General features: G+C 41.2%; 1 protein-coding gene across 1 annotated transcript; it reads right to left on the bottom strand.

Annotated features, from left to right (window-relative positions):
- Positions 1-2,275: 2,275 nt before the first annotated feature.
- Positions 2,276-7,195, bottom strand: LOC127607377 (mucolipin-3-like). Its single transcript, XM_052075613.1, has 4 exons — positions 7,175-7,195; positions 6,135-6,341; positions 4,795-4,925; positions 2,276-2,875 (listed from the first exon to the last, which is right to left on the bottom strand). The coding sequence occupies exons 2-4, from the start codon at positions 6,324-6,326 to the stop codon at positions 2,839-2,841; spliced, it is 360 nt and encodes a 119-aa protein (XP_051931573.1). The 5' UTR covers positions 6,327-6,341; positions 7,175-7,195; the 3' UTR covers positions 2,276-2,838.
- Between the last annotated feature and the right edge of the window lie 6,260 nt (positions 7,196-13,455).

The raw sequence follows: 13,455 nt of genomic DNA, 5'->3' as shown, positions 1-13,455 counted from the left end.
GAGAGAGAGAGAGAGAGAGAAAGATTAATCAAAAGTATGAATTGTTTTTATAAAATCACTTCTGTACATTCTTCTTCAGTTATTATGAGCCGGATGCGTAAGGGTTAAAGCTTTAAGACTGAATATTCATTCTCTGAATATTGACCAATCAAAATTCTTGTCCCGCCTGCTTCATTTGCATGCAGCCCACTTGTGAACATGTCGGTGTTCGAGTCGCAACTGAGACATGAATGATCGCATGTTACAGTTGACATGCTCACTTGTAAGGGCCAAATGTCCACTGGGTACACTAGTTAAGGTGTTCTGGCCTTAGCAGTGAACTTGTCAGTTTAAAAATTGATCACTAGCTCACTAGTAAGGCATATTATGTCCACTAGTTACACTACTTGGATCTTCTAAACCTTACTAGGTGACTAGTGAGGTTCAAAATGTTGATGAGCAAAAACATGTCTGCAAGGATCCGCGCACATTAATCGCTAAAATGGTGCTTTGAGATACATGTTGAATTTGTTCTGTGACCATGCTCAAACTCAAAACAGAATTGAAATGAATGGACATGCCATCAATCTGTTTCAGCCGTCCATGCCTAAAAACATGTAAGGACAATAGTCTATAATATAGTTTATTAAAAAAATAAAGTAATGACATAATTAAAAATTTAGAATGTCCCACCCAAATCACAGAGCACACGGAGTGAGCCATGCTGAGTTCAAAGCACCATCAACAAACATCCATAGACCTTCCATTGTGCATCACAGACAATGAAAGCTATGACCCATTCCTTCGATAAAGCACATATGACCTTGCTGGCCAAGCAGGTAGCGGGAAGGCATCTTCAGAGCTTTCCATAATGCATGACGATTTTGAGTGGTGGGAAGGCAAACATCCGCCTCATGATCAATAGGCGGGGATGACGTCATCGCGTTTGATGACAGAATTAAATGTTCCTCCTTAGTTGGAGTAAAGCGTGGCTCGTTCCTTTTTAACTCTTCACTATAAATAAAGTTAGAAAATTAAATTAAAAAAAAATCATAAAATTATAATAATAAAGTATATAATGTCACTCCACCGAACAGCTACCTGAATCCAACACACGCTCGAACACTGCAACACAGCGCTTTGATTTACACCACGTCATTTGGAACGTAAGTCACCATTTGAATGGTCCAAATTTCTCATAAGCAGCCTTCGAAAGATAACTCACTGACACCCTCTTTTGAACAAGTTTGAAGCATGATGGTACAATGTCAAAGGTGATCCAGGACTAAACATGATGAACGTCAAAGGTGATCCAGGACACTTTAATCAGCAACATGTGTACAAGATATCATGTTTCTACTCGTTTACATTTTGCCAAGTAGTGATCAAGTGTAGAATATGGGTACCGTATTTAAAAAAAAAACATGACAGTGTAAAGGCACGTGCCTAATATCTTCTACAGTATGATATATTATAGACATACAGGTATGTATAATATATCCTTTAGGGCTAAATTTCACACGTTTCTCAACATTTCACTGAAGTGATTGTTGAATACAAATGAATGAAGGTCATCCGAACGAAAGTAATCTTTTGACGATTGTGCGTTTCATGAAATACAAAACGTAATAGAAAAACAGCCATAATGTGGACAAGAGCATACTTAGGGGTGGGAGCTGGGGGTGGGGGAGGGGGGTGCAGGAGGACCACATAGTGTACAGCGAATTGCTATACATTAGTTAATCTGTTGGTTGCTTCAAGTTTGCCTTCCAAAATGTGCCAAATTGTTTCCTGTAGAAATCTCATGTCAAAATAAAGAGCAGTTTCTTTGTTGAGTAAGAATGATCGAACAGCAAGTGCTTTATGAATTTGTGAGTACATCATGCAAAATCTATGAGAGCAACCATAATGAAAATATGATGCTATTGCAGCCTATTCTAAGTGCAACCTGAGATTCTCAACAAGAAAGTAAAAAAATAGATAAAAAAAAAATGACACCCAATTTGGGGCTTTAAATTTTTTATAATGCGGGTGCATCTCAAATTTATTTCAGGAGTTTAATTTAAAAAGTTAAAAACTCAAATGATACAGAGTGATGAAACGAATCCATTTTACATCAAAAATAAAATGTCTTCCGAGTGTGTTTGTTCTAAACTGTAACCATCAAAGTCAGAGAAAAAAAAAATCATAGTAAATTCTACTTTATCTGTAGTGAATCCACCGCATATTAGGTTTGAAGTGAACCATTGAAATAAATGACATTTTCCATAACATCCTTATATATTTGGATGCACCCTTCATAAGCTATACTCTCCATTGCTCTCTTGTTTATGCCTCTATCTTAAGTATTTCGATGATTAAATGTTTCAAATAGCGAGTTATGGTCCAGCGAGGTAATCCTTCTTCCTTAGTATAAATTTGAAATCCAAAAAGTAGGGAAAAAAAAGTCTCAAGTGATGGTTCTGGTTCAAACGTGAGAACACTTAACAGGCATACCGTGTAGAGGCCATTTCCTCCGAGGCCGCAGTCAAACTGGATCAGCCTCAAAGTTTCGTGCGTAGTGATCGGCTTGAAATCTGCTAATAAACTAGCAGGTTGAAACATATTTTCTTGTGAATGTAAATTTTAAAAAGATGAAAAATCTAAAAAACACTGAGCTGGCCTGACACAAGGCCCATTAAATAAATATGTGTGCTTTCACCTTCCCACAAGGCACCTTGTTCCTGATGAATCCATGACGTGCATTCCTCATTGGAAAATCCTGGTCCAACTGATTGACGCCTCCTCCTTCAGTCAAGTGCCAGGAAAAAAAAGGCTTGTTCCAGAGGGGACTTCTTGTAAGTTGAACCGAATTCTTCCTCAGTTCACCAGCAGGACGTCCTCATATGTTGTCATCCTGACGGAAATACAAGACGGTGGTTTGTATTCAGATTGTATCCAGAGCTGTTTGATGTGACTCTGACAGGGGGGAAAGCCCAAAGTCCCCTTTTTGTATCACCAGTCATACTTTGGTACCACCTGGTGGAATCTTACTGTAGTTGTTTGATTTAGTTCATTCGTGGTATTTTTACATCGATGTTTGAGATATCTTGTTTTGTTGGTGGAATTTGAATGCACCCTGAGGACTGGTCAACGGGAAACACAGCAGATCAGTGTTTTGCTTCTTCACTGATGCAACTGCTCACAGCTCTTGCGCTCTATTTGCCAGTTAGAATTTTCCTGAATGACCTAAAATGTTATCATTCTGTTTGTTCGTGTGTGATGTCACATCACTTTGTGGTTAAAATGTTAAATAGGCCATTAGGCTAGCTAATAGTATCGATGAGCCTCATGTGAAGGCATTTTGGCTGTGTTGATTACACTCACCCACTGAGTTCAGTTGTTTATGGAACATGGGTTTCACGATTGTTTACATGCTAGATGCGTGGGCTTGATGCTTTATGTCAGGGGTCCCCAAACTACGGCCCCGTACATTTGGCCCGGCCCTCTAACCCTCCTGTTGTCCTCGGGTCAAAATGACCCGTCACTCTGTTAAAAACGCCCCCAAAAAACTGCAAACAGCGGTGTCTACAAGCCTACTGGAACCTACAAAAGGATTATAAGGAAGGAACACAAGAACTTTAAGAGACTGCTCATGTGTCAGAGAGATTCTGCTCTGACAACTGAGCTGAACTTTTATCGTTTAAGAAAGTTAATGTTTGTCAAGTCCCGTGTTTGCCAGCAGGGGGCAGGCTTCTTGCTTGCTTTCTGCACACCTGCCACCGATTTGTGATTGATTACACGGGCTTTATTTGGGCGCTCTGGCAGTTGACTCACTGCCGGAGTATTCCACGCCGTGCCAAAATTCTCTCGCCCAATTCCTATTCGTATTATTCATTGCCTCTTAGCCTTGTGGCTATTATTGCGCGTCGTTATTCCTCTTTCGAGTGAAATTTATAGTATTGTCTAATCAGACCCTCCTTGCTATTTTTTCCGCAAGCGTTTTCGGTTGTTCTCTTTATTTTATCCCTGGTCCTTATTTTGACCAGCACTTTTTGTTATTCTCCCGGTCGGGTAATTTTGTGTTTGTATTAAAGACTCCTTTTGTTCTCTGACAAACCTCTTTCTGTGTCTGCTATTTCGGGGATCGACTTTCAGTTATTTGGTTATACACGAAGCGATTACTCTGTCTCTTCAGGTACAACGTGACAATGTTCCATGGCTTTTTTTCTATGAAGAACCCAGAGAGAGTTATTTAGTTATTATTTATTTCCTGTTTTTGTGTTAGTGTTATTATTTGTTTCCTGACTTTTTTCTGTAAAGAACCTGGAAAGGGTTATTTGGTTATGTGTGGCTTTTCTGGAAAACAATAAAAAAAATTTTAGCTCCCCTACGATCGTCACACTTTTTTATAAACTGGCACCGGCCCCCCATCAGAGAAGGGAAAAGTTATGTGGCCCTCACAGGAAAAAGTTTGGGGACCCCTGCTTTATGTAATCAGTGTGTCTATTTTGAGATTCACATTCAGAGTACTTAAGATGCCGCCATTTTGTGGCATTTACAATATAAATGGTTACACACCCTTTTGTAAGGAGAGTGTGACAGTAATTTGCAAATATTCGCAATTTGCGGCAGGGCTTGCCCGCAACCTCATGCAGGAAGTTACTTCATGTTCTATTTTGTTATTCATTTCAATTGTCACTTTAGCCATTGTGTACTGAGCAACCACAACAGCGAAGCCACTACTACTTATTTATATCACAGTTGCATTTCTGATTTTATAGGACTCACTACAACCCCCCCACCCCCAAACAAACAGAAAAAGTATTGCATTACCTGTCACAGCAGCAGAAAAAGGAGCACGGCGATGTCTCCAGGCCCCTGAACTTGCCGGAGTTTGGCGCATCGGTGCACTCAGCTATGAAAGCATGCAGGTCTGTGATGTGAATGGGCTCCTGGGTCTGATGCTGTACGACAACATATAAAAGTTTGACATTTACATTCGGTTTCCAGAGCCGGATGCCACTCAATTCTCCGTGATCGATGCCCAAACCTAAATCATCTGAAAGTAGTTAAAACAGAATAGAGCAGGGGTTTCAAACTCATTTCACATTGTGGGCCACATACGGTCTCTGTAGATGTCAACTGGGCCGGACCAATAAAATTGTACCATACTCCGCGATAAATAACCAAAATAATGTCTTTTCTTTGTTTTGGTCAAAGAAGCACAAGAACATTAGGGAAATGTAATAAACGTATCTTTTACAAAACATTTCATGAAGCACCTTAGATTTCCTTAAACAAATGTGCAATTTACTTTTATCATTCACATATATGATCCAACTGATTGTACAAAGGCACAAAACGTAATTGGTATTGAAAAATATCATAATGCATTTTCAGATTAAACTGGGTTCATAAAGAATTTTTGTTTTTAAACAATTTACACATGCGCATATAAAATCTAAATAGAATCCCTGCCTACACCTTACAAACTGAGGAGAGTGCTATTAAATGTGTAAAGAATAAAGTATTCACACGTCCTTGATAGCGTCTGCTGTGTTGGGTCTGTCTCAGTGACAGACTGAGACTGCTATTGTCTTCTTCTCTGATCAAAACAATGTTGACTTGTACTCTGATCAAACAGTGTATCCGCCAGCGGATACTCCACGAATTGCACCTTGTAAAAAAATATTCATTCATTTTATGGATTTTTCCACTTTTAAATGATCCTGCGGGCCTGATCGAACTGCCTTGGGGGCCGGTTCCGGCCCGTGTACCGTATGTTTGACAACCCTGGAATAGAGGCTAGAAAACCTACATTTTGGATCGAAGATCTACTTTTCGATCAACTAACCTCACGGGATCTACCCTTACCGGCGTGCGCACGCGCGCACACACACACGCGCGAATTTAAGATTTACCTGCTTTATTTTATTTTTTAAATATATTTTTTTTGTGAAAATGAGACTGATAAGATGATTAGTGTGCAGTGTATATTAACACAAAAATATATTACTAACATGTACAAAGACAAACAAATGGTTGTTTGTTTTTTTTCTTCTCGACACTCCTCGGATCTACTTGGGACCCGTCTTAGATCTACCGGTAGATAAGGATCTACCTAATGGGCACACCTGCTTTAAGACAAAAAAAGGTCGGGTTTGCTGGCCTACCTTGATGGCCTCGTAGGCTCCGGTGATGAGCGCGATGAAGAGCGACAGCACCATGTAGATGAAGAGCGAGATGAAGGTGTACAGGTACACTTGGCTGAAGAGCCACACCAGAGTGCTGCTCTCCTGCATTCCTGAGAAGGTCACGAACATGTCGTCGCCATTGATGAGGGAGAAGAGGCATTCCGACACCATGGATAGGGAGCGGAACTGTAGCACAAGGATACAGTCTAATAAAACACTTCTTAACATGATCTGAAAACAGTAAATCTCTTCACACCTGAGGTTGGCAAACATTTTACACCAAGTGCCACACTTAAGAAAAATACTTAGCTCTCCAAGTGGCACCAAAATGACCAACATTAAAAATAGTTGCGTAGTAGGCCCAAGTACTCCGAGCGGGCGCTGGTGCACTCAGACCGTTCGGCGACTCAGAGCGTAGCTTCATTTTGTTGTTGGGTTACAGTAGACTAGAGCAGGCTAAAATGCGAGTCAATGTGGCGGCCATGTTGGCTGGGCCGACTGTCTCATCAAAGCAGAAACAATAGCTTAGCAGTGCTGTAAGCATGCAGCTCAACAGGCGCATGTTCTCTCTACTAATAGCTTTTTTCTTTTTAAATCAGGCACTAGTAGTCCTTTTGAAAATATTTTTGTTGCAGCTCAGTTTTTTTTTTCACAACCCTTATCAATGTCATCGATTCATAAAAGAAGTGCATTCATAAAAGAGTGGAATTGCACGTATTTTTGCTGTGGAATTGCCCGTATCAAGGCGCAGGAAGCATTATCCGCCCCCTCAGCAAGTTTGAATGAACTTTAAAAAATCAGTTTCAAACTTTTTTTTTTCTTCTTTAAAAAAAAAAAAAAAAAAACTTTACATAAGTAAAGTTGTCGTGTACTGGGGATTTTTAGGCTCCAAAAGAAGTCCAAAACAATGCTTGTTCTCTACTGGGTGTTTCAAAGCTACAAAAAAAGCACTTCGATGTAGTCCATTAAATTGAGGCTCGACAGTACTTAAAAGTAAGGTTGACTTATCGATGCGGTACCTTCACATGGTACGGTCCCAGCACAATACAGCCGCAGAAGCAGTAGCCCAAATATATGACGGCCACACAGCAGCAGAAGCGGATCACGTTGGGGAAGGCTGCTCGAAGAGTTACGATCAGGATCTAAACGATGATATCATGGAGAGGAATACCACATTTTCTTAACTCGGTGCAAATCAAACAACAAAGTTGAATTACTAACATGTGCCTCAAAATGACCTTACTAGTGAACTAGTGGGCGTTTTGCGGCTTACATGTCAATGAGTAAGCCTCAAAATGATCTTACGAGTGAACTAGTGGGCGTTTATCGGCTTACATGTCAACTAGTAAGCGTCAAAATGACCTTACTAGTAAACTAGTGAGCGTTTTGTGGCTTACATGTTCACTAGTAAGCGTCAAAATGATCTTACTAGTGAACTATTGGGCGTTTTGTGGCTTACATGTTCACTAGTAAGCCTCAAAATGATCTTACTAGTGAACTAGTAGGCGATGTGTGGCTTACATGTCAACTAGTAAGCCTCAAAATGAACTTACTAGTGAACTAGTGGGCACATTTATGGCCTTACATGTTCACTAGTAAGCGTCAAAATGATCTTACTAGTGAACTAGTGGGCGTTTTGTGGCTTACATGTTCACTAGTAAGCGTCAAAATGACCTTACTAGTGAACTAGTGGGCGTTTTGTGGCTTACATGTTCACTAGTTAGCGTCAAAATGATCTTACTAGTGAACGAGTGAGCGTTTTGTGGCTGACATGTTCATAAATAAGCGTCAAAATGATCTTACTAGGGAACTAGTGGGCGTTTTGTGGCTTACATGTTCACTAGTAAGCGTCAAAATTACCTTACTAGTGAACCAGTGAGCGTTTTGTGGCTTACATGTTCACTAGTAAGCGTCAAAATGACCTTACTAGTGAACTAGTGAGCGTTTTGTGGCTTACATGTTCACTAGTAAGCGTCAAAATGATCTTACTAGTGAACTAGTGGGCGTTCTGTGGCTTACATGTTCACTAGAAGCCTCAAAATTATCTTACTAGTGAACTAGCGGGCGTTTTGTGGCTTACATGTCAACTAGTAAGCCTCAAAATGATCTTACTAGTGAACTAGTGGGCACATTTATGGCCTTACATGTTCACTAGTAAGCGTCAAAATGACCTTACTAGTGAACTAGTGGGCAATATGGAATAAATACTCAAAGGGCTTGCCAGGCAAGCCCATTGAGTATTTAAAGGGTTCAAAGGGCTTGCCTGGCAAGCCCTTTGAGTATTTATTCATCCGTGATGGTATTGTAGACCAATGAGAGCACGTCCGACAGACACGTGGACTTCGGGCGGCCAATCATGATGCATTTCGAGCCAAGCCCCAACAAAAACGGAGGAGAAAACTTTCAGACGCTTTGAAAGCTTTTGGGGTACATATTACTCTTGTTGTTACACAAAATTTTGTTTTACGATTATTTTAGGCGGTAACGTTATGGTGTAAATGTCAAATACGTGGTCAATTTATCAAGATGAAGCCTGCTTAAAAATTTGCTCCAACAATTTTGGAGATGTGTCTGACTTTGACAGCAATGGCGGCAGTTCAACGCTGACAGTCGCAGTCGGGTGCAGATTTATTTCGGCAGGACTTTCTAAAATCTGCCGTTTGCTCTGACAGTTCTCTGTCTGACAGTCACATTTTGTCTTATTACTCACAAGCTAATTGACATTTAAAAAAAGAGTTAATGTTTGGAACACGATTTTGCTCTTACTGTTTGCTGCCTTAGTTCGTTTGAAATATTCGCTTCCTGCATTACATGAAGTACATTTTTTAATATTCACAAGACTGTAACTGTGCATTATAAATAATGTCACATTTGCACTATGTTTTACTGGATCTACAACTAAACTAGGTCCTCGTTTCTGGGAGAGTCCACAGCACCTCCTGTATCACAACCATTCTGCCGGCACACCTTCAGCAGCACGATGTTTCTAATGGGAGCTGGAGGGTGATCAGCTTCATTGAAGAACAGGAGGAGGAGAGGCACAACGTTTGTCATTTGTGATATGTTTTTAGACTTTTCTCCTAACTAAAAAAACTATGTTTTGTTAATTTCTTGATATAGTTCTTGTATTTAAATATTTTAACAATCAAATATTTTTCAACTGTGTTTTAGATATGAATTGTATGAAATAAATCAGTGAAGCCCCATTCAAATTCTACTCTATCTAATCTGCTCGATCACACTGCTGTCAACCTGCTGTACCTCCAAACTCCTTGGCTTACTCGCAGTTGGAGGGTTCCCCCCGAACGGGGGGACAAATCAAGGAACCAATCCCTGCACCCCGAACGGGGTGCCCTTACGGCCGTTTTTTTTTTTTTTCGGCTAACCGCCCCCTGAACCTGGCAGGGTGGCGGGCGGACCTTTTGCTCCAGGCGGGGGACATAGAGACAAATCCGGGGCCCACACAGACACTCTCACGCACGCAACAAACACACACACAACAAACTACCTGGACATGCGACATTTGCACACAACAGATTACAAGAAGACAGACATCCTTCAGATGCAACCACCACACACCACACTGGGTACACAAACATTGCACAAACATAAACACTAGACAATACAACATAACATGGAAATGCAGACTACATCCCAAAACACCACCACGAACAACAACACCTCGTAGGACACCAACAGGCAGCAGAGCACAAACAGACCAAAACAACACACTCGCCTCACCAACACTACCCTCAAACGCAACACGGACAGACAACTCCAACAGAGATACAACAAACACAAGACCACCCCCCCAAACCTGGACCTGCAATAGCTGCAATAGAATCATCACACGCAGACAAACCTCACTCAGATGCAACTCAACACACACACACTGGATACACAGACATTGCTCCCGCATCACCACCCGCCAATACACAAACACGTGGACATGCAGAACACACACGCAAACAACAAACACCCCAACACCACAACCCCCGAACAACCCACAAAGAACAACACCCACCAACAAAAACAACAAACACACACTGACCATACTACAAATAAACATCAACGGCATCCAAAACAAGAAAACAGAACTAGAAGAACTCGCCTCACAACAGCACGCAGACATCATCACCATACAAGAAACCAAACTAGAAAAACAACACAACACACCTCGTCTCACCAACTACACCAGCATTAGGAAAGACAGAGAACACAAGGGAGGAGGAGGACTGCTCACATACATTCACAAATCAGTCACATTCACTCCCATGAACATCCCCAACAACATTAACACCAACACTACAGAAATTCAAACCGTAAAGATTCACATAACCAACCACAAAAGACTACACATATGCAACATGTATATACCCCCCAGAGATACCACCCGACCAGACCACGCCACAGAAGACACAGACATCACCAACACCTTCCAATACATAAACTCGCTGAACAACACCATTCTAACCGCAGACATCAACGCTCACTCAACACAATGGCACTCTCCCTACGACGACCACAGAGGCACCCTCATTGCAGACATACTACAGAACTCCCAACAAATCACTCTAAACGCAAACACACCTACCAGAAAACCTACAAACATCAACCAACAACCAACATCACCGGACATCACAACAGCCAGCAACAGCATCACAAACAGAACAACATGGACCACAATACACGCACTCAGTTCAGACCACCTTCCTATCAAAATCACACACAACACGCGTGCTCCTTTCCGCCTACAACAACACCTTCAAACTTACACAAATTACAGGAAAGCAGACTGGGAAGGATACACCTCTGAAATAGAATCAGCACTGGAGAACATAACCATACCTGACAACATCCACACAGCCAACACCATGCTCACAAACCTCATACTTACAGCAGACAAACACCACATACCCCACGGAAAAATAAAAAGCAAATCACTTCTCCTACCACAACACATCAGAACACTCATCAGCCAAAGAAACGACATCAGACAACAAAACCACCAAGACCCACGCATCACAGACCTAAACAAAGAAATAGACAAACAAATCCAAAAACACAAACAAGAGCTATGGAAAGAACACTTAACGGATGCATGGAACCACAGACACAAACAATACATACTCTGGAACACAGTAACAAGACTATCTAACAAAGAACAAAAAGCACCAGAAAACACCACAATACAGTTCGGACAACACACGGCAATATCCAACAAACAGAAAGCACGAGCTTTCAACAAACAATTCACCAACATAATACAACACAAAACCAACAGAACATACAGACAACTACAATGCAAAATACGAAAACTCAACACCACGCCCATAACCATCACAGAACAACAAGTCATACAAGCACTACAACGCTCCAAAAGCAACAACTCCACAGGCCCAGACAACATAAACATCAGACATCTGAAACACCTAGGCCCCAAAACACTACTCACACACACTTACAACACATCACTCAACACCAACACCATCCCCGCAATATGGAAGACTGCAAAAATAATCCCAATACCAAAACCCAACAAAAACCACGCACTCGGCCCATCTTACAGACCAATAGCACTACTCAGCCCAATAGCCAAAACAATGGAAAAGGTAATACTACCCTTCATTACCAACAACACTCAACTACCCTCTCACCAACACGGCATCCGAAAACAACACTCCACAACCACAGCACTACACCACATACACAACATCATAGCCACAGGTTTCAATCAACAAAAACCACCACAACGAACAGTTGCCACTAGTAAGACACGGTAAACCTACACACACTCACAAACAAACTCAACAACACTAACACCCCAAACATCATCATCAAATACATCTTCAACTACATAAGGGGACGCAGACAATACACTCAATACCGGGGGGAAACATCAGAACACAGAAACACGAAAACGGGGGTACCACAGGGGGGAGTACTTTCACCAACACTATTCAACATATACATGGCAGACTTACCACAACCACCTCCAAATGTACACACAGTTACATATGCAGACGACATCACCATTCTATCCACACATGTCAAACCACAACAGGCACAACAACAAGTACAAAAATATCTCCACGACATATACAACTGGACAAAACAGAACCAACTCACACTCAACGCAGACAAAACCACCACCACTCTGGGCGTTTTGTGGCTTACATGTTCACTAGTAAGCCTCAAAATGATCTTACTAGTGAACTAGTAGGCGATGTGTGGCTTACATGTCAACTAGTAAGCCTCAAAATGAACTTACTAGTGAACTAGTGGGCACATTTATGGCCTTACATGTTCACTAGTAAGCGTCAAAATGATCTTACTAGTGAACTAGTGGGCGTTTTGTGGCTTACATGTTCACTAGTAAGCGTCAAAATGACCTTACTAGTGAACTAGTGGGCGTTTTGTGGCTTACATGTTCACTAGTAAGCGTCAAAATGATCTTACTAGTGAACGAGTGAGCGTTTTGTGGCTGACATGTTCATAAATAAGCGTCAAAATGATCTTACTAGTGAACTATTGGGCGTTTTGTGGCTTACATGTCAACAAGTAAGCCTCAAAAGGATCTTACTAATGAAGTAGTGGGCGTTTTTTGGCTTACATGTTCACGAGTAAGCGTCAAAATGATCTTACTAGTGAACTAGTGGGGATTTTGTGGCTTACATGTCAACTAGTAAGCCTCAAAATGATCTTACTAGTGAACTAGTGGGCGTTTTGTGGATTACATGTTCACGAGTAAGTGTCAAAATGATCTTACTAATGAACTAGTGGGCGTTTTGTGGCTTACATGTTCACTAGTAAGCGTCAAAATGACCTTACTAGTGAATTGTTGAGCGTTTTGTGGCTTACATGTCAACTAGTAAGCCTCAAAATGATCTTACGAGTGAACTAGTGGGCGTTTTGCGGCTTACATGTCAACAAGTAAGCCTCAAAATGATCTTACTAATGAACTAGTGGGGGTTTTGTGGCTTACATGTTCACTACTAAGTGTCAAAATGACATTACTAGTGAATTAGTGGGCACATTTATGGCCTTACATGTTCACTAGTAAGCGTCAAAATGATCTTACTAGTGAACTAGTGGGCGTTTTGCGGCTTGCATGTCAACAAGTAAGTCTCAAAATGATCTTACTAATGAACTAGTGGGGGTTTTGTGGCTTACATGTTCACTACTAAGTGTCAAAATGACATTACTAGTGAATTAGTGAGCGTTTTGTGGCTTACATCTCAACTAGTAAGCCTCAAAATGATCTTACTAGTGAACTAGTGGGCGTTTTGTGGCTTACATG

The sequence above is a fragment of the Hippocampus zosterae genome, chromosome 9 (assembly GCF_025434085.1).
Source record: "Hippocampus zosterae strain Florida chromosome 9, ASM2543408v3, whole genome shotgun sequence".
NCBI classification, from domain to species: Eukaryota; Metazoa; Chordata; class Actinopteri; order Syngnathiformes; family Syngnathidae; genus Hippocampus; species Hippocampus zosterae.
Note: the sequence above shows the minus strand (reverse complement) of the source record. Positions and strands in the feature narration are given on the sequence as shown.